We start from the raw sequence: 20457 nt of genomic DNA on the forward strand, positions 1-20457 counted from the left end.
AAATGAGGAAGATGAGGTGAAAAGGTGTTTTTGTTTTGAATTATTTGTCAGACAAGTTTTTGATTTGTCATCATATTTTTATTCTGATGGAACAGACATGGTCTGAATTTTACTTTTGACGTCCAATTTACAAGCTTTTTCCTAAAATCACAGTTACAGCCTAATCAAAAAGAACAAAAAAGATGTTTCTCCAGATGCATTCAGCTTGTTTGGTCAGATCTGAGATGTCAGACAGTGACAGTCCTCCACACTTAGGGCCACACACAGCACTTGCAGCTTTCCTCGAAGATAGTACCGTTTCCACACTTCCTCAGGTAGGTTCGGCCACCTGCGCACACGTAGAAGCTGGTCTTGTCATCTGGGTGGGCATACGTGCCGTCGGGCTTGTCTTTGCAGAAACCACGTCCTGGAATAGGGATGGTGGTCCTGGTGGACGGAGCATTGGTGGTGCCACTGGGTTTGGGCGTGGTGGTGGAGGCTGGTGCAGCAGTGGTAACAACAGGTTTGGGTGTTTTGGTAGCGACTGGTTTTGTGGTGGTAACACTAGGTTTCTTGGTTGTGGTCGCTGGAAGTGGAGGCGTCTCTGTGAGAGTTGACAGACACAGAAAGACAACATTATATCTAAAGTTCAGATACGAATTGAATTAAGGTACCACTGTAATTCCCTAAAACATTGCGCATATTAACTTCCTTATTCATGTCTTGCCTGAAAATCTGGGTAAACACTGGCTCACCAAAAAGAAGAGAAGCAAGACTCACCAATGTCGAGGAGTTTGCGCAGATGGGACAGCAGAGGATAGTTTCCCTGTCCACAGAACTCTCCTTTAAAGTCATCCAGATCCAGTGCCCACACAAAGGCACCGCCATACTTCATGTTCTTCATGTACTGGACCTGTGGATTGAACAAGATTAGTCACAAAGTGAGGAAAATGAATTCTGTCTTGAGTTCCACTGTGCAGATTAACCCTCAGTTGGTAATTCCTATGTATAGATGTTCCACCTACCTTGATCTCATAGCTCTCCCTGCTGTCAAATCCCACCCACTCATTGTTCTTGCTGGCATAGGGAACTTTCTGGTCATCAATCCACTGAATGGTAGTGCCCTTCAGGAAGTTGCAGACCTGAGGGAACAGATTATGGAAATGTCATTGGATTGTTCCATGGTCTGTTTCCTCTACTTGTGTTAGTATGTATTTCATTTTGTTCAAACTTCACCTCATAGTAGGACCAGAATCCAGCTTCACGTGTGAATGGACCAGCTGATGCAGCACCGCTAGCTGAGGCTCCAATGTTAGTGTTTGATGATGTCAGACGGAAGGTGCGACCATAAGCAGCAAATCCCATCCTCAGCTTCTCCACTGGGGTGCCTTTGTCTCTCCAGTACTTCATGGCATAGTCCTGAAATAGGAATGTAGGAAGTCTATAGACAAGAGGCCTAGACTTCTTAATGAACAGAATCAACAGGCTATTCTCATGTTTTTTTGTTGCACGTCCATAAAGTTCGGGAACTCGTGAGAGGTAAAGCAGCAGAGGTTGAGGTATCCTGTTCTTTTAGTTGAATCTGTCAAGCTACAAACGTGCTAGATCCTACATTTCCCATAAAGAAACCAATTGTATTTTTCATGTTAAACACTCCCTGTGTGGTCAGTTCCCGCTTTTTCCAAATTCAACAACCCCACTTTGTGAAGATATGTTCACACTGGACTGTCAGGGCTGCTTTCAGTCTGAACACCGGTGAACTATTTCTAGTCTTAAGCCCATTATCACTCTGCTGTCCTCAGAGTTATTTTGTCAGCTACAGAAGACTTAATATGTAGTTGTAGCTGAGTAGTACTCCTCATAATCAATAACAGGCCTTTCTGTGTAAAACCAGTTTGGTTATTTTAAATATTGTACCAATCTGCTATAATAATGTCTTTCATCAATATTTAAGGCTCCATAGCTCTACTCGGTCTCTTACGGTGTTGAAGTAGATGAGGTCACCCTTGTCCTGTGAGCCACGGTACAGAGGGCTGTTGTGTCCAGTGGATCGCTCCCAAGCTCCATGGAAGTCATAGGTCATCACATTAATGAAGTCCAGGTGCCTGGAAATGTGTATGGAACACTGATTAAGACCAGCTACTGAGCCAACCAATCCATAACAATGATTGATTAAAAATAACAGAATTTTCAAAAAAAGGCTGCAGTACTTGGCAATCTCAGCGATCTCATATCCAGCATCAATGGTTCCCTTCCCAGCCGACACTGCAGCAGTCAGCATGAGCTGAGGCTTACCGGTGGCCTTGGCCTCAGCTGCAAAGGCAGCAACCAGTTCCTGCAGATGAAGACAATTAATAAGACATGGTGTGTGTGTGTGTGTGTGTGTGTGTGTTATTGATACAATACACTGTATCTATTCCCTGTGGCTCAAGAATTTATGACCCACCTTGCAGAGCAGACTGAATCTTTTCTTGTCCTCTGGGGGACTTCCACGAGATCCAGGGTACTCCCAGTCCAGATCCAGACCATCAAATCCATGAGTCCTCAGGAATTTGATAGAAGACTGGATGAATGTCTGACGGTTGGCTGGATTGGACACCATGATGGAGAACCTGCAGGGAAATTAGCTTGATGTTAACTAGAACTAAAAACAAAGAGAACTCATGCAACATATAACGAGATTAGCTTTTGTGGCAGTAGTTCATGTGACTTATTCTTATTGACTTCCAACACAAATACACATTAAGTGCAGTGTATTATTATAAATTCAAAGTAATACTCAGTTGTTGTTTTGTCAGAATCTATGAAGTTAATGTGACTCGTAGGTTTAGAGTTGTAACAGCCTGAATTTGACTGTTTTGATACATGAAGTCACATCTTTAAAAAAGCACAACTTACTCAAATAACCCATGTTCACACTAAACACATGATCATCTCACACAACTTGACACAGTTGAGTTCTTTTACTTTTCCAAAGGTAAAGGATTTCCTAATGTTTTTAAACTAAACTTTTACAGTGTGAGATTCCAGTCCATATCCAATGTCAGAGATTTTTCAAAGAAGCTAAACTTCACTGAACAGAGCAGAAATACTCACTGAGCTGAGCCAAAGTTCCACCCACCAACAGCCAGTAATGTTTTCAGACCAGGGTTTCTAGAACACAGATGTGATGTCATATGATTTGCATGATAGAGAATATTTGAGTCAACAAAAGCTTGTTTATCACACAGCATGTGAAAACAGCCGAACAGAGAAATGTTCTGATTATTAAAGTTCACATTTCAGTTTCAGTCATTTACACTCAGATTGAAGCTTCAGCAGCAGAGAGAAGATTTTACACTGTGGAAAGTTCTTACTTGCTCTTCAGGCCATTGAAGGTCTTGTACAGGGTCTCGTCGTTCCATTCATAGGTGACCAACTCGTTCTTGTTGTTGATGATGGAGAAAGCATAAATCAGATGGGTGCACATGAAGGGATCTACATTCTGGGGCGTGTATTTCCCAGTCCCAGGTCTGTACTGGGACCAGTTGGTGAAGTAGCACACCATCTGGGAGGCAGTGGCTGGAGACCAGTGAGAGAAAATTTGTGGTCAGCATTCAGTGCAGGAATGCATTCAGTCTCTATTATTTTCAGACACTTAGAGACATGTAGTCAGTGTCAGTACAAACTTCACAGTGCCCAAGTTCTATTTAGGTTTAACTTACCCAGCTGGCACATCACCAGGCAGAGACCTATAGAGAGGAACACACTCAGATGCATTATTTATATTTTGAAACGGACAAAATAAATATTGATCAATGTCATTTATGAATGCATTATGGTGATGTAAAGCACTGAGGCCTGACAAGAGTTTACCTGCTAGAACAGTGAGCTTGGTCATCTTGATTTCAAAGCTCACAACTTCAACTTTCTGAGAAACAAAGTAATAAAAATGATTATAATATGATCACATATTTACAGATATGAACTGTGAAGCAGTTTCATCTTGGTGCTTCAACAATTCCTCTTGTGACGCTAAAGATCTTTAGAGCTTGATGTTTATAATACAATCAAGCTAAGTTCCATTAGTTACATTAAGGATCTGTCACCCTTTTCACAGCAGACATTCTGCAGGAAAATCATAGGTGTACTTGATAATATTAAAAATGGCTGCATTCCATTTAGGTGAGCTCCAATTTCAAGGTGCTGGTGCTGTGCCTGCAGGCTCACTGTCTGTCTGAGACACTAGATGGAACTGAGCCATCCTTAAAAACATTTGTTCACCCTTTTCTGCTTTGACCACTCAAAATTTCTGCTGTGAACTGTTTCACATTATTTCAAAATCATTATAATGGCAACAACATAACTAACAACTGTGGCATGTTCATAATGACATTACTGAAGAAATGCCTTAATGATTCAGATCTTGGACTGCAGTTCAGTTTGTGAGCGTTCAGAGTACTTTCAGAGTTCAGAGCACTGAGCCAGCCAATAAGCCCCTGGTTGCAGGTGTTGCAGTTTAACTGTCACATTTCCATCCCAGCCCTATATACAATGTTAGATGATGCACTCAGAGGAAACCAAAGCATTCACTTCAGAGCTTAGTGCCTACAGTCTACAGTCAGGTAGAGAGGAAATGAACTGTTGCTGCTGAATTCCTTACCTTGGGATCTCCAAGGAACCAGTGAGTTCTCCGGCTTTTTATATACAGTACATCACCACCTGTGGAGGAGGGAGGTATCAGTCCTCAGATGTCCTGTGGGCAGTCATGACACATCAAGTATATTGTAGGTAGAAAAAGCGATAAGATAAGTAACTTCAGACATCAGCTGACATATGATGATAAGCTATAGTATATGGTATAGTGATAGTGCAACAAAGCAGCACATTACTTAGAAGACATCAGGTCATGTTACACACATACTGAGGAAGATGATTACAGATGAGGAAGGCCCAGTTAACAGTGAGAGGGAAATACAGTACATGAATGACAGGAGAAGAATAACACTGTTCATTATTCTTATAAGAAGGATTTAATTGAGTCAAGACAAGGTTAGCCTAGCTTAGAATAATGACTTAAAGCAGGGGAAACAGCTAGCCTGGCTCAGTCCAAAGAGAAATTATTATTAAACTAATTATCTCCGCATGTATCCTGTTTCTTTAACCTACAATTGAAAAATTATAGGGTATATCTACCCTTGGATACAGGGAACGTACAAGCATGTACCAGATCTTTGCCATCATGTCGATGATAATAAGGTTGTGGAACAGTCATGATTTGGTTAGGTTAAGGCAAAAAACCTCCTTGGTTACATTTTAGGAAATTTGCAAGTTTGCTCTGAACGTGGTTTCTTGTTAGGAGCAGGTGAGATTGTCTACAGCAAGCAGCTTGTTGTGCTTTGTCTGCTATACTGTGCTGTTGCCGTTCAAACTCAGCATCTTTCCTTTGTTTTCCAGCTCCTATGCCATTAGTACCATTGTAGCGTGATGGCAAATTGGTGGGTCTGCTTTGTTGGTCCATTATTAGTTTGTGCCTGATAATTGGTGGGTACACAGACGTCTGCACCAGAGCCTTGTGAAAACCTTCTGATGATGAAATTAACACAACATGTGGACCTTAGCAGACCCTCATGTATTCGTGGATGAAACATAAAACTGGTTTAATGTGGACATCATCTGACTTCCTCCTTTGCTCATGTCATAATTACTACAACCATTAGAGGTCACCTAACAGTGAATCATATCTATGGGTCATAATAAGCCACTGCACAGATGAGCTAAGGACCTGTTTTTGGCTGGACTGCAACAGCAGGTTGTCAAGCCCATGTTGCAGTCCGCTTCACCTGTGCATTGCACAAAGTGCTGCAGGTTCTCTTTGCCCTTTGCTGTTGTATTTTAATCCTGCTGTAGACAGATCACCTGCTATTGCAATGGGACACCTGAAAAAACATAGACAACGATGTGGTCCACACAGATACAAGGTTTTGGTCTGGTCTTATTTTACAGGACAGTCTCATCTTCAGCTACATGGATGGTACTAAACTTCAGGAAGCTTCATACATTCACTGCTCTAACAAGAAACAGACAAAACTTCCCTGAAAACCACAAGTGGACATTTTTTGATTCTGTCTTACAAGTTATAAGTTAAACAAACAAGATACACCATGTTAATCAGTGAGGATTGATTTTTCTACTTTGGACACAGCTGTCTGCCCCCGCCTCCAGTCTTTACTTTCCATACAGACATGAGCTGCATCTCTTCATCTCAGAGAAATCGAATAAGCACATTTCCAACAACGTGGCATTTTTAATGCAAATTTCTACTGGCAGCTGTCCAAGATCACACAGGTGATCTGAGTAATGATCACTGGCTCTCCTTAACTGCTCCATGTACTGTTTATCAATAGTCTGTCCATAAAATTGCATAAGTGTAAGGTTTAGAGCTAACATGTAGATTACGTAATCTTTCTTTTGTTGTCAGAAGCTGGAGAACATAATCATTAAGAATCTTTCTTATTAGAAATATTGCTACGTGCCTGATAACACACTGGAACACAGATGAATTATTAATCTGTATTGATAATGTGGTTTTATAACTGTCATCTGCGTATGCTGGGTGTGACAGTTTGGTTTATTTGACATGGTTTTGTGTTTTTCAGACCTGTTTCATAATGAATAGCCACCAAAGTCCTCAGATACCGAAGAAAAGATCAGTGTTATCAGTGACTGCTGCAGGAGCAGTTCCTGCCTCATAATCACTTATCTAAACTATAGCTGCTCTCTGATGTTTGATGGTCTGATCGAGTCACTACTGGAAACTAGGCCCTTTAATGATTGTGCTTTCTGTCTTGGTTGTGCTTGTCCTTGAGGGCCACTGTAGACCCCTGACTGAGCACTGTGTAATAGATCTGCAGATGAAGAGTGCTATATCAATAAAGTGACAATCAAATAACAAGACCTCTCTCATCGTTGTATTTACTAGAGTAAAGTCACTGGGTGAATACTTTAGATCTCAGGTTAAATTCAATTCAAGAAATTTTATTTGTTCCCAGGGAGAAATTTAAAGAGCACATAGAGTAGACATTAAAGCCACACAAAATACACAACAAAGAACACACCCAGTGCAAGACAAACTGTACACATGAAAACAATGACAGTCAGTCATCATCAGTGCAAGAAAACAATCAATAATGATGCAAAACAATAACCTGTAATATTATAATGAGACTGACAAGAATGACTTTACTATTGCAAATAAATAACTGTACACAGGTGTTTCTGCATCTATGGTCACTTTTGACCCTCCCAAATTTTAAAATGAACCTCTATGAATTTTAATTTTAACCGCCGTTAAGATTTTAATCTGCAACATGTTTATTTTTTATGGTTTTCATCAATTGTTCCTACCAAATATCCTTAATTGATCAACATTACAAAAACATTCATTTAATACATTTACCTTTTTCAATTTATATAAAATTTTAGTAAATGTAAATAGATTTTCATCAACCTTTGTGTATCATTGTAAACACTGATTTAAAAAATAATAATATAGAATATAGGATTTCATGGTTTTCTCTATGCCACAGAAAATTTAGACAGTAACCTTAGATGTCAATTGTCTTCAGATTCAGAAAAGATAAAATACATTACTTTTTATGAAAAATACTACAGTTCTAATTTTTAAATCATCTCTGGTTAAGCGTTAGTGTAAATATTTTTTCCAAATAAAAGCATTATAATAATTATTATTAATAATATTAATAATGTAACCTATTGTAGAGAACAGTAACAGACAAAAATAGAAGGTATGACATTTCTCGAAGATGGCAGAGGTGTTGCATTAAAGGGTCAAACAGATTTTCAGCTTTGTTCTCTGTGAACAAAGGTCCCTTCTCTCTCCTCTTAAAACTGTGCTGACGTGGCTGGATGGTGCTTTGGCGAGGTCCCCAGTAGAGCTCAGGCTGTGGTGGTAATATGATATGATAAGTTTCATCCACTGTGAATGGTTCTGAAGGTCAAAGTGCAAAATTCCAAATTACATGGACTGAAAAGCTCAAGGTTCATTTTCTTAATTCATAAAAGAATATAATTTGCGTTGCTCCTATCAAGAGCATTATGCACTGAACGAGGATGAAATACATTTAAACAACAAAAATACACAGTTCATCAGTCACAACAAATGATTCAAGCTTCCTCTAGTATATGAATATGTGATTAAAATGGTTATATTAACAAACATCCACATAATCATCTGCTGATTGATTGGTTGGTTGGTTCCTATTGGAGATGCTAGAAGCTTAAAACCTGTGACCCAAACAAAAAGCAGTCATGGAAAATTGAGCATGTTTGTCATATTGACCTTATGCAGCCATTATTGACTTCTTGTTACTGTCACTGACTATGGTAAATACAAGTAAGGAGCCGTCCTGATTGGTCTGTACAGCTTACACATGTCCACATTTATGAGTTCATGTGAGAACACCACAGATATCAGATTAAAGAGACGATTGTCTGGACAAAATGAGCCGTTTGTACATTACAGTACATTAGCTTTGACTTATCACTATGATGATTATTTTCAGTTCCCATAAATGATCAGTGAAACTGCTGAGTTTTTCTTTGTTGGAGGCTGATTTATAAACATGAATTGAAACATGTGCTCTCTTATTTAATTTTATTGATAATATCATTCGGAATGAGTTTGTTACACAATAATAAGATGATATCATGGAAACCTGGACTGTGTGTTACAGTGTAACTAAACAATATGTGTTGACATCATATTGTTATAGACAATTAATAATGAAACACAAATATTCTATGACAATAACAGCACCATGATCAGCTAATCCCAACTAACCAGCCATGCTACAGAAATAGCAGTCAGTGTTTGTCAGTGTCTGTTTCTTCCAGTTCTATCTGTGCATTACTTTATAAAACTGGCCAGATATTTGTTAGATCTACTTTCACACTTCCAGAGCAGAGAGGGAGTTAAGACAACATTAGCTGGAGAACATCCTTGTTGCTGAAAGATATAAAGTTAATAAAAGTCAATGTGCATCAGTAAGACTGATAATCAAACACACCCAAAGAGATAATTAGCATGTGTCAGTTTGCGTTTGATCTGGATTGTGTTTGATTCTTATTTTCCGGTATTTCCTGAACTGCAGACACTTTACTGACCTCTTCTGTAATATCAGGTTACATGTTCTTTACATCACATATCACTTGTTGTAGAACATTTACAGGGAACCTGTTGCCAATTATGCTCTGCAAATTGTTTCTATACTAGACTGTTTTATACTGTAAAGCCTCCCACAACAGTGTGTACCCTCGAAATCTTAATTTGTCAGTATTAGAGTTCATCAAGGAACTTTTTTCCAACATAAATAAGTAGAATGAGTTGGGTTCATCGTCATCATTCTTCCTTGTAGAAGACCTTCTCTTGATATCCTCTCATTGTTTTGTGAAGTATTCACATTCATTAAATCTGTGGTTTCAAACCTTTTAATAATAATAATAAATATAAATCATGCTGAATTTCCCACAGAGTGACTGAGTTACAGATAGATCTCCCCTCAGCTGTGTTGTTCATACTGAAGTCCCATCTTAAATTACAATAGCTGTGAAATTTTAGATCCAGAGTGCTGTTTTCTATAAATTTTATATTTTTTCTAATGTTTGAGAGTTTCTGGTCTTGTGCTTATAATGTTCTTATAACAGCTCCAATCCAAACTGATGAAAACAGAGAGAGACCTGGTATAAAATATGGACATGTACACAGAGAGTGACAGCTACGCCACCTAGTGACATAATTGTCACACACACACCTCTGTGATTTGTGTGTTACCCCAGCGCAAGGCTCAGCAATGTTTGTGCTCTGACCAACAGTGGAACTGCAGCCAGCTGGGCTTGAACATATAAAAACCAAGGGCTGGATTCACAAAGACAGACTTTGACTGTGGCTTAGTTAAAACAGTCAGACTTCAGATAAACATCTACATTCATCTGTTGCACAAAGCAGTTTAGTTCTTGACAATCTTAAACCAGACTGTGGAAATTTTTCAATATTAACAAATGGCCGACAGATTAACCATATCTAACTGCTCAGCTCCATTTACCCTCAGCAGAACATGTTTGTTTTTTGGAGGAATTCAACAGGTACTAGGACGTTTTACATGAAGAGTGAAACAATAAAAAGAGAAATCACTTCAGTCTTTAAAAACTCTTTCCCTTCTCTTTGCTCAAATAATTAGCCATGTTCTCCTGTTTTTTGTTGTTGGGTGCTACTGGTTATCGCAGGTGTTACTGATTACCATGTTACCATGGTAACATTGGTCTTAGGCCTGAATTAGCCTGGGGTTAACGTGCCCATTGTTTTTGGCTTAAAATGAGTCTGTCTTTATTTTTGTGAAACAGTCTGACTAACATTAGACTGATCTAGACCAACACTACAGACCAGTCTGAGATATCTGTGTGAAACGGCCCCAGGACTGGGTGGAAGATGAGAACTTTGCTATGTTTTGAGTGAAAACCACAACAGCTCTTGTCTGTGCAGTGTGTACAGTGATCAGGGGGAGTAAGACTAGTACATGTTGAAACTGAGATCACTAGAAGTAAGTGCAGATAATAACAAGGTCTTCAGACCTTTAAAGTTCTCCTGCTGGTATGTTCAAAAGGCTCCTTTCTACAACTGGTTTTAGGTTTCTCAGCACACCTTTTTTCTTATTACAAATTTCCAACGTGATTAAAAACAGACAGATTTCTTCTTACTTGTACTAAATTGATCCCAGCAGAGGATTAGGCTCCCTGGTCAACATGTCTATGACTGTGAATAGTTCAGTGCGTAAAAGATGAACTGATCTCCAAAATCATAATGTTAAAGATGAAACATTCTTTTCAACATTTTAATCATGAGTAGTTTTATTAGTAGTAGTAGTAGTTTTATTTTTATTTTGAGTGAAAAAAAGGTAAGGTAAGTTTGAGCTCTCGGATAACGTTCACCAAGGTCTCAGACCTTAATTAGCTTGTTAGAGCTTGTTCACAGTCTTCGTCAGAAAAGGTGACGCAAACCTCAAGGATAATAAACACGCTCAGACCTCAGATCTCATCCCAACAATCACAGCCATTCACTCCTCTCAGCTGATGCCTCTGAACATTGAAGTAACTGATGCCCTCAAAGCAGGAGATAGGTCAAGTCAAGTCAATTTCTATTTGTATAGCGCCAATTCACAACATATGTTATCTCAAGGCTCTTTCCAAATAGAGCAGGTCTAGACCTTCTCTTTATAATATTATTTACAGAGACCCAACAATTCCCACCAAGAGCAGCACTAGGCGACAGTGGCAAGGAAAGACTTGCTTTTAAGAGACAGAAACCTCAAGTAGAAGTGGACTCAGGGCTGGCAGCCATCTGCCTCCACCTGTTGTGTTGGATAGAGAGAGAGAGAGAGAGAGAGCGAGAGCAGGAGAGCACAGAAGAAAAGAACAAGAATGTACAGTGATAGCAATATTAATAATAGTGACAGTGGTGGCAGTAACAACAATAGTAATGTAATGGCAACTGTAGTGCTCATACTGATAAAATAGTAATGACAGCTAATAATATTAATAAATGTCATTATTAATTCTAGTAAATCTTAGCAGGTTTAGCAGCAGGATCATCATTATTTAAGGATCCTGGATCAAGGTGTGTTTTTTTTAAGCAAAGGTTTAACCACAGCAGTCTTAAAGCTACTGGGAACGGTGCCAGAAGAGAGTGATAAATTAATAATGTTCAGCACTGAAGGTCCCAAGATTGGCCAGAGGTCTTTGGAGAGCTTAGCTGGTAGAGGGTCCAGTAGACAGGTGGTGGGTTTAGAAGACAACACCAGCATAGATAGTGCTTCAAGAGACAGAGTCTCGAAATTTGTTAAAGGAGAAGTTAACAGGGACTCTAAGTAATTCTCTGCTGGTTCTGTAGACACTGGAGAAGAATAAATGATTTTATGTCTAATCTTGTCTAGTTTATTATTGAAAAATTCTAGAAAGTCATGGACTGTAAAGGGCAAGCAGCTAAGAGATGGCTGCTGCTGAGTGAGTTTAGCTACAGTGTCAAAATGAAATCTATGATTGTGTTTGTTGTTACTGATTAACTTAGAGAAGTAGGCTGCTCTAGCAGTGGAGAGAGCACACTTGTATTTTAACACACACTTGTGCCACTGAAAGTAGAGTGCTCCAGATTTTGATTTTCGCCATTTGCGCTCCAATCTCCTGCAGGCCTGCTTCAGGGCTCATGTTTTCTTAGTAAACCATGGTGTAGACCTTTTTAACCGTCTGGTTTTAGTGGTGAGAGGAGCAACTGAGTCCAAGAGGCTAGCCAGAGCTGTGTTAAATTTACTAGTACAAATTTCGACAGAGTCAGTTTCTACAGTGAGCGGAGCTACAGTTGCTGGACCAATGTGTTGTGTGGTAAATACATTTGAGCTAGTAATGTGAGGACAGCCTAGTGTTGCTTCAAACTTGATAAAAAAAGTGATCAGAGATGGCAGAAGTGACGGGAGAGACAGTCAGACTAGATACCTCAATTCCACAGGATAGGATCAAGTCTAGAGTGTTGCCATTGCAGTGAGTTAGTTCAGCCACAAACTGGGTGAAACCAAAATTGTCAGTGATTGCTTGAAAGGCTTTACTTAGAGGATCCCAGGCCATATTCAAGTGAATATTAAAGTCACCAATAATTAGAATGTCGTCAGTGACAAGACCTGAGATAAATAGCCACACTGTTAGTGAATGAGCCACTGATTATGATACATGAATGAAGCCGCTGACACCAATCAGCTTCAGTGCTAATGCTACACTCCCTTCAGAGTGATAACACAGCTGAGTGTTTTACTGAGGAGTGGACATGAATAATGGGAACACACCAGTAACCTTTGCTACAATTAAGAATGGATTTAAGGACATATAATTTGTATCTAATAATGCAATTAAAAGTTCAAGATATGTAGAGAATTGTTCAGTTTTTTTTTTGTTTTAAGATAACACAAGAATGAAAAGTACATGTGATCATGTGTATCTTTCATCAGGTCATGTGATGATATGATTCAGTATATTTAGCTTTAAAGCAGATGAGTCAACTGTAAATATTTCACTGAGACAGCAATTTGTTCAGGTTCTGTTCCTGCTGTAATCCAGCACCATGATTTGAATCAGTGTGAGCTGACAGTCTGTGAAAAGACTTTATTGAGACATAATTCACTTTCTTTTACATTCATGGACTCAATGTGTTGTAGTTCATGTTTGTGTGGCTCAGGGCCAGTCGCAGCACTTGCAGGAGTCCCAGTAGATGAGGCCGGGCTGGCAGCGGTGCAGGTAGGTGTTTCCCTGGAAGCACTGGAAATAGGTGGTCTTATCAGCCAGGTTCTCATACAGGCCATCAGGGCGGCCGCGGCAGAAGTCAACCATGGGGTCCCTGGTGGTGGTAGGAGCCGGTGTGGTGGTGGGCTTTGGGGGGAAGCCTGAAGAGTCAAATGTGGGGACAGAATCAACAGAGGCTAAACCAGCATTTGATTACACACTGTGCCAAAATTAAGGAGAAGATTAGGAGAATTTTATGAAACACAACTTTGAAATTCGCAACTTATGAAATACAGTATTGTTTTTAGGTGTCTGGAATTGCTAATGATCAATCAATTAGTAAAAGGCATTAGAGTGAGCAGGGCTGGCTCTCGGTCGGCCAAGCTTCAGTATTTACCCATGGACATCCTGAGGTGGTTGACGAGAGGATACGGTCCAGCTGAGCAGAAGGATCCACCGAAGTCATCCATGTCCAGAGTCCACACATGAGCACCTCCCAGGTTGTGGGCTGTCATCCACTGGACCTGCGGGACGACAACATCAGTAGCAAAGGTGAGGAGAACAGCAGCATCCTACAAACCTATGACATGGACCTAGAACTACTTTTTCTATTGCTTTATTTATTCTATAGAGCCAGCATAGGCACTGAAATTTACGGGTCCCAGCACCCATGTGTGGGAGCATGTAGTTGAGGCCAAATTTACATTGATTTGATAACAAACTCCAGGTTGGTGTTAGATTGGATGAGCCATAGAGACTAAGCTGCTGTGGGTGTTTAGCTGTCAGGCCCCTCCCCTTAATTGTAACCACCAATCATAGTGAGACCCTCATATTGATCTAATCTAGAATCTATCACACTCCGTTTCATGTTGTATATCATTAGTTACATTTTTCATTTTCAATCCCTCTGTGTGTGTGTGTGTGTGTGTGTGTGTGTGTGTGTGTGTGTGTGTGTGTGTGTCGGCCATCGCTGTTAATTTCCTACGGTGCTGAAATCTGTGGATTTGACTAACGGAAACATTATTGGCGTCTATGAAGGCGAGTGCTCATTAATAAAGAGAAAGAGACTGTAAATGAAACAGAGTTAGTAGTAATGGAGCTCCTACCTTTGAAGAATAGCTCCGCTTGTCGTCATAGCCCACCCAGGAACTGCCATAGGTGGCATATGGAACCTCCTGCTCAGAGATCCATTCAACTGTAGCACTGGAGGTGAAATCACAGATCTGGTGGCACGAAAACATGAAGAGTTAGATCAGACTCCTCAGGTTAACTCTTGGTAAGGTTTGCCAATGTGGCTTTAGTGCTCACATTGGTGCATATCCACACCAGTGGGTGAGATCTAAAATTGTCATCTTCAACATCAGTGAACACAGAGGCAGGAATCATTATTGAATTTCAGCACAAACTCAGCTGAATATTATAGGAATATATATATGACTGTACCTCATAAGAGGCCCAGAAGCCGGCAGTGCGAGTGTAGGGCCCAGCTTCTGCGGGGCCGTTAGCTGGTGCTCCCAGGCCGGTAGCAGCACTGCTCAGGTGGTAGGTTCGTCCGTAGGTGGGGAAGCCCAACAGCAGCTTCTCAGCTGGAGCTCCCAGAGACAGCCAGTGGGACACAGAGGAGTTCTAACAAAAAGCATATGGCTGTAAGCAGACAACTATTGGCTAACAAAAACTTGATCTCTATATTCAGTACTATATCAGGGCTCATTGTCTGGAGGTTTGTGAGACCTCCTGCTCCTAAGTGGTCAAAAATCAGGTATTGCAGCTTTAAACGTAGAAAGACTAGAACAAAACTCGGGTATACTGTAAGGCTGGGGCATGTATGGTCAATGTGCAAAACTGAGGACGAACAATCACATAATTGCATAAGTAGAATATACAAGGATGCGTAGATTTGGAGACTCTCTTCTTCACTAAGATTTGTCCAAAAAGTTGCTTGATTTGATGCCAGGTGCTTTTTTGAAAAGAAATCTAGCAACAAAGGCAATAAGTTGGCCACACTGGCTGTAAACACCCCCTGATGATGTATTTGAAACTGTTCATAACAATTCATTTTTTAAAGTGCACTGACCAATGGCGTAACTTCATCACTCAGTAAGTCAGTGACATTCATGTTCATAGATCTCACTCTGTTGCGGTCTAGCCAAAAAGGTTAAAACCTAAACTTTTTTAATTTGACAATAAGTACACAGTGAAACTAACACAACAACAGACTAATGTGAAAGTGTCTGTCATTTGTGTGCATCTTACGATATTGTGATGACTGTGTGAGCCGGAGTCCACAGAGCTGGGGTACAGTGGGCTGTTGTGTCCAGTAGCTGCCTCCCAGTGTCCATGGAAGTCGTAGGTCATGACATTAATGAAGTCCAAGTAACTGTTGGTTTTCAAAGGTTTTCTTTTTAGGTCAGCACTAAAATATTCCATATCACTGGTGAAGAACATCATATTTCCTACCAAGGTGTCCTTGCGCAAGATACTGACACCTGTAACTGTCATTCACATTCACTAGAGCTGGTTTATTTGAAATTATCAGTACCAATACAATACCTGTGTTTTACTACTGATACCAAAACTGTACCTTTTTGGATAGGCTACCTTAATTTTGAACTGAATCCAGTGAAATCAAACTCACGGTGAAATCTTGTTGACTTCATAGGCACTGTTGATGGTGGGAGGGAAAGAAGCAACGTTGGCCGATAGCAGCAGTGGAGTCTTCCGGTTCTCTCTGGCATCTTCCTCAAAGGCCACTGACAGCTCCTGTTGGCACAAAGAAACAACACACCCCCGCATCTCATTGTTTATGTCTATCTCATACTATAAGACTGAGTGTGAAGAGTTTGTTCAGTTGTTAATTGTCCAAAATCAAAATTTTTTCTTGCATTTCCTAAGTTTGTGATACAATATCGAAAAGTACAATAAGTGGATTCATTATTATTCTTTTTTTGAATAACACTGATTGGCTTGAGGGTGGGGTCGTACTTACAGGTAAACAAGACAGTCTAGAGTCTTGTATAGTGCCTCTTTCAAGATTTATTTAAAGGAGCCTCTTGTATTGTAAATGAAAGACTGGTAAGTAAACAGCTGTTAATGCTAATGTTAGTCATGTAGCAATAGCAAAACTTAGAAATAGCTCCTTTAAGCATAGCTGTGCTTTGAGGTAAATGCTCATGTCAGCATGCTGACATGTTGATGTTAGGCAGATAAAATGTTTTCCATGTTTACCATCTTTAGTATATTAGCATTAGCTGACATCCTCCTGGGACCTTGAATGTCTTTAAAAAGAATTCTTGTCAATCCATTGAATAGTTGAGATTTTTTGATAAAAAACCAAAAATGTCAACCCTCTGGTTGACAAAGGGTGATGTCAAAATCAGACAGGATCATCAAAGTCAGTAGGATTTGTCCTCTGGGTAACATGAAAATCAGCTGAAATATTTCAATCTGGACAAAGGTGGTGGACAGTTTGATGTTCTACAGCCATGATGCTAGCATGGCTAAAGACTGTGACATATATATTACTGGCTTTTAAATAAAGGTCTAACTCTCAAAAACTATTACTGAAAAGTGGGAACCATGCTAACCGTGACCAGCAGAGTGAACCTCTCCTTGTCTTCCTGTGGGCTGCCATTGTGTCCTGGATATTCCCAGGCCAGGTTCAACCCATCAAAGTTATGGGTGCGCAGGAAGCTGATGGCCGACTTGATGAAGACTGCACGTCTCTCAGGCTTGGCGACCATGGCGATGAATCTGGTGGGATGGAGACAACACAAACTGTGGCGTCCATTCTGGTAACACAGCAGCAGAGTGTGTGTGGGAGACTGGCGTAGCATTTGAACTTACGGGCTGACTCCATTGACTGTGCCTCCAACTGACAGCAGAGTCTTCAGTACAGGATTGCTATAAGCAGAATATTACAGAGTTTCTGGTCAAACATATGCTGATGACATCACTATATTCCACTTTTTGTGTATTTGAGCTTTACTTGATAGGAATACCTCACTCCTACCAACAAGTCCTCCAACCTAAACGAACATAGAGGTCACTTATCCCTACCCTCAGATATGTACCAGGTGAACCAGACCTTTGTCATCATGTTGACAATAATAAACAGATGTTAAACATTGTGGAATGGTGACAATTTGGTTAGGTTTAGGAAAAGATCAGGTTTGGGTTAAAATAAGTACTTCCTTAATGTTAGAGGACTTTTGTGGTCATGCTTACTATAACAAACATATAGTTAAGGTTGTGGAATAGACATGATTAAAAGGAAATGATCAGCGGTCTCAACGTTGACAGTCATGTGTTTCCATCCATCCATCCATCCATGGATGGCCTTTAACTTTCTATTGCACTTTCAGTAACGTAAAGTTCAGTGATAGTTGTGTCAACTCCAGTAATCTTCATTTTCTTTACTTCACCTGGTTCTGTGTATGGCGCAGCCTCTCTGCTCTGCTGTTCACTCTGTGTATATGGTGTGTGTGTGTGCGCAGCCCCTCCCCGAGAAAGCAGAGGATAATATTAATATTGTCCTATATCCCTATATAGCATATTATCAGGCAATTGTTGAAGTGCTTTATGTCAAAACAGAAAAAATTTCTGGTTTTGCATCCCACTGTAATTTTACCATCTAAAAACTTGTACCATTGAGGTCGATCAAGAACAATTAACAGTGGATGTTGGAAAGGGTTAATATCTTATGGAGTTGTTATTCATTCTAAGACATAGCTGACATGGGGATGGTTCCTCCCTGGCCATCTTTAAAATAGATTTATAGGTTTATAGGTGGCTAGAGAAATTATTATGCAGAAGCATAAATATGCATTAATCATGTTGAATCTGAGTCTTTATTTCTGTACAATCAATTGCAAACTTTGTCCATGCTTTCAAAAACTTTATGTGACAACTCTAATTTGTGTGTTCATTACAATGCTGCTACCTGGGGTGCCTCTGTGGCTCACCTGGTAGAGCGCGTATCACACAGGCTAACCACAGCGGCCATGGGTTTGAGTCTGACCCACAGCCCTATGCTGCATGCCCTCTATCTCTCTCCCAGACTTCCTGTTTCTCTCTCATTGTGCTATCACAATAAGGGCAAAAATACCAAAAAAATAACTTAATAACCCTAAAAACAGGATACCAGCAGCAAATGGTTCCTGACCAAATACTGTTAAAAAGACTATTTGTCTTGTCTTAGTTTGAACATAGAAGGACTGGACATGTTGAATACAGTTCTGAACACTGTGCTGTACATGTGGGTCCAGACCACCTGCACTCACTGTGTAAACTTACACACTCTTGAGGCTGCTGAGTCTCTGGTACTGCTGCTCGTCATTCCACTCGATGGGGCTGAGCTGGTTGAAGCTGTTGATGGTGGCCAGGGCGTAGATGACGTGGGTGCACAGGAAGGGGTCAATGTTGTCTGCGGTGAATTTGGCCATGCTGGGCCTGTACTGGGCCCAGTTGGTCATGTGGCACACCAGTTTGTTGGATGACACTGAAGGAAAGTGTAGGCACAGCAGAAATGAGACTCTGACTCATTTGTTCTGAGTTTGATGAAGAGTCAACACCCATCACATGAAGCAGATACTTACCCATGTGCAGAGTGAGCAGGACGCCCAGAGCTGATAGAGGAGAGAAAACACAGGTAACACACACATAAAACACATCTCATGTCCAAGACAAGAAAAAATAGCTCAGCACAAAAATAGCCAAACACAAATGTATGATTAATAGGAAAATAAAGTAACCTGGAAATGTACAGTTCACTTCCCATGAAAATGTATTTATTTATTTTTATGTGGCATTTTTTTAATCAAATCTAGAGAATAAAGCATCATATGTTGTTTTAGAGTATATCGATAAAACTGGTTTATATAGTGAGAGAGCAAATTAGCACTGTACAATTATACTGTAATATAAAGTTTAAATAACATAACAATAATGATTTTTTTTATCAACATTATGATCATTATTTGTTCTCTTAGTACCATTTTATATTACTCTAATATATTATCACCACTGACAAACAGAAAAAGCTGAACATAGTTCAAATTAATAGGTGAATAATGTAATTATTTAATAAATGCATGAGTTAATATAAATCTGAATCAATGCATGAGTGAGTGCACTAACACCTCCACCCTCTCTACATAACCCACCACCCCCACAGAACTTAATTCAACCCTTACACACTTACACATCTCTGTTTTTATTACACGGATTTCTTTATATTGTATTTGGTATTATTCTTATTGTGTACCCTATTTGTATGAATGTGAGTGGAAATATGTATATATACAAATGGATGCATATGTGTGGCTATTTATGTCTATACATATTTGCTTTTGTCTTCTTTACTAATTCATTTTATCTGATCTTATTTTATTGTAGTTTGTGGTATGGGGTTAGGGTTTTTTTTTCAGTCAGATGCAATAACTGATGATGTCAGGATACGGAGACAGAAAACTAAGAATTTCATCGCATTGATAACCATTTCTGTATATAACAAAAAGCGTTTGAATTGAATTAAATGAATGAATGAGTGGTATTTACCTGTGAAGAGTCTTGCCATCGTTCCCTCTGGAGATCCAAACAGTTTTCTGCTGAAATGATGAGCCTCTGATTGATGAGAAAAACTATTACTACCTAACAACTAGACTATTAATTAGTCAACAGACAATTAACTGATGGAACATGTTTCTGTATTTTATATACAAGTCAATTTGATACCTTTAGTTTATTTCTCAGATAAAATAAATAATTTTAAGCTGATTCAGTTTGATGTATTTTGATGGAACCTTTTTTTTGCCAAACAGTTGACTGATTACAAAGCTGTTGCAGTGACTTTGGATAAAAGCAACTGTCCAATGAGTAAATATAAATATAATGTGATCAATTTCTTCCCTCTTTAATGTAAAACATTTTCATATGCAACAACCTACATCTAAATGCTAATATATAACACTATTCCAGACATGCTGACATGCTCAGGATGATCTCATTACCTTTCTTCAGAAGGAACAGAAGCAGAGTCCTGGACTCGGTGGAGCTGGGTCAAATTTATATTTTACTCATTAATGAATAATATCTGGTGGCAAAGTGCAGGAGATAAGAGCTCAGTGTGGTGGGAGTCTGGCTGACGTGCCCAATAGCCTC

The 20457-nt window shown here is 39.7% G+C and overlaps 2 protein-coding genes across 5 annotated transcripts; both read right to left on the reverse strand.

Moving 5' to 3' along the window:
• Nucleotides 1–251: 251 nt before the first annotated feature.
• Nucleotides 252–3859, reverse strand: LOC111221666 (acidic mammalian chitinase-like). Of its 4 annotated transcripts, none has more exons than XM_022745154.1 (12): nt 3835–3859; nt 3684–3710; nt 3336–3540; nt 3076–3132; nt 2426–2591; nt 2190–2314; nt 1961–2084; nt 1216–1398; nt 1005–1121; nt 760–892; nt 545–583; nt 252–478 (listed from the first exon to the last, which is right to left on the reverse strand). In XM_022745154.1, the coding sequence occupies exons 1-12, from the start codon at nt 3857–3859 to the stop codon at nt 252–254; spliced, it is 1428 nt and encodes a 475-aa protein (XP_022600875.1). The 4 variants fall into 4 exon arrangements, with proteins under 4 accessions (XP_022600875.1, XP_022600876.1, XP_022600874.1 ...); XM_022745155.1 differs by having other exon boundaries at nt 252–433; nt 518–583; XM_022745153.1 differs by having other exon boundaries at nt 252–426; nt 466–583.
• Nucleotides 3860–13251: 9392 nt separating this feature from the next.
• On the reverse strand, nt 13252–19873 carry LOC111221569 (acidic mammalian chitinase-like). The gene is made up of 11 exons (XM_022745020.1): nt 19855–19873; nt 18894–18968; nt 18592–18796; nt 17143–17199; nt 16884–17049; nt 15935–16059; nt 15553–15676; nt 14743–14925; nt 14406–14522; nt 13697–13823; nt 13252–13460 (listed from the first exon to the last, which is right to left on the reverse strand). Exons 1-11 carry the CDS (start codon nt 19871–19873, stop codon nt 13252–13254), a joined length of 1407 nt encoding a protein of 468 aa, XP_022600741.1.
• Nucleotides 19874–20457: the final 584 nt, after the last annotated feature.

Source organism: Seriola dumerili, unplaced genomic scaffold (assembly GCF_002260705.1).
Source record: "Seriola dumerili isolate Sdu_G_001 unplaced genomic scaffold, Sdu_1.0 BDQW01000088.1, whole genome shotgun sequence".
In the NCBI taxonomy this organism is placed as follows: Eukaryota; Metazoa; Chordata; class Actinopteri; order Carangiformes; family Carangidae; genus Seriola; species Seriola dumerili.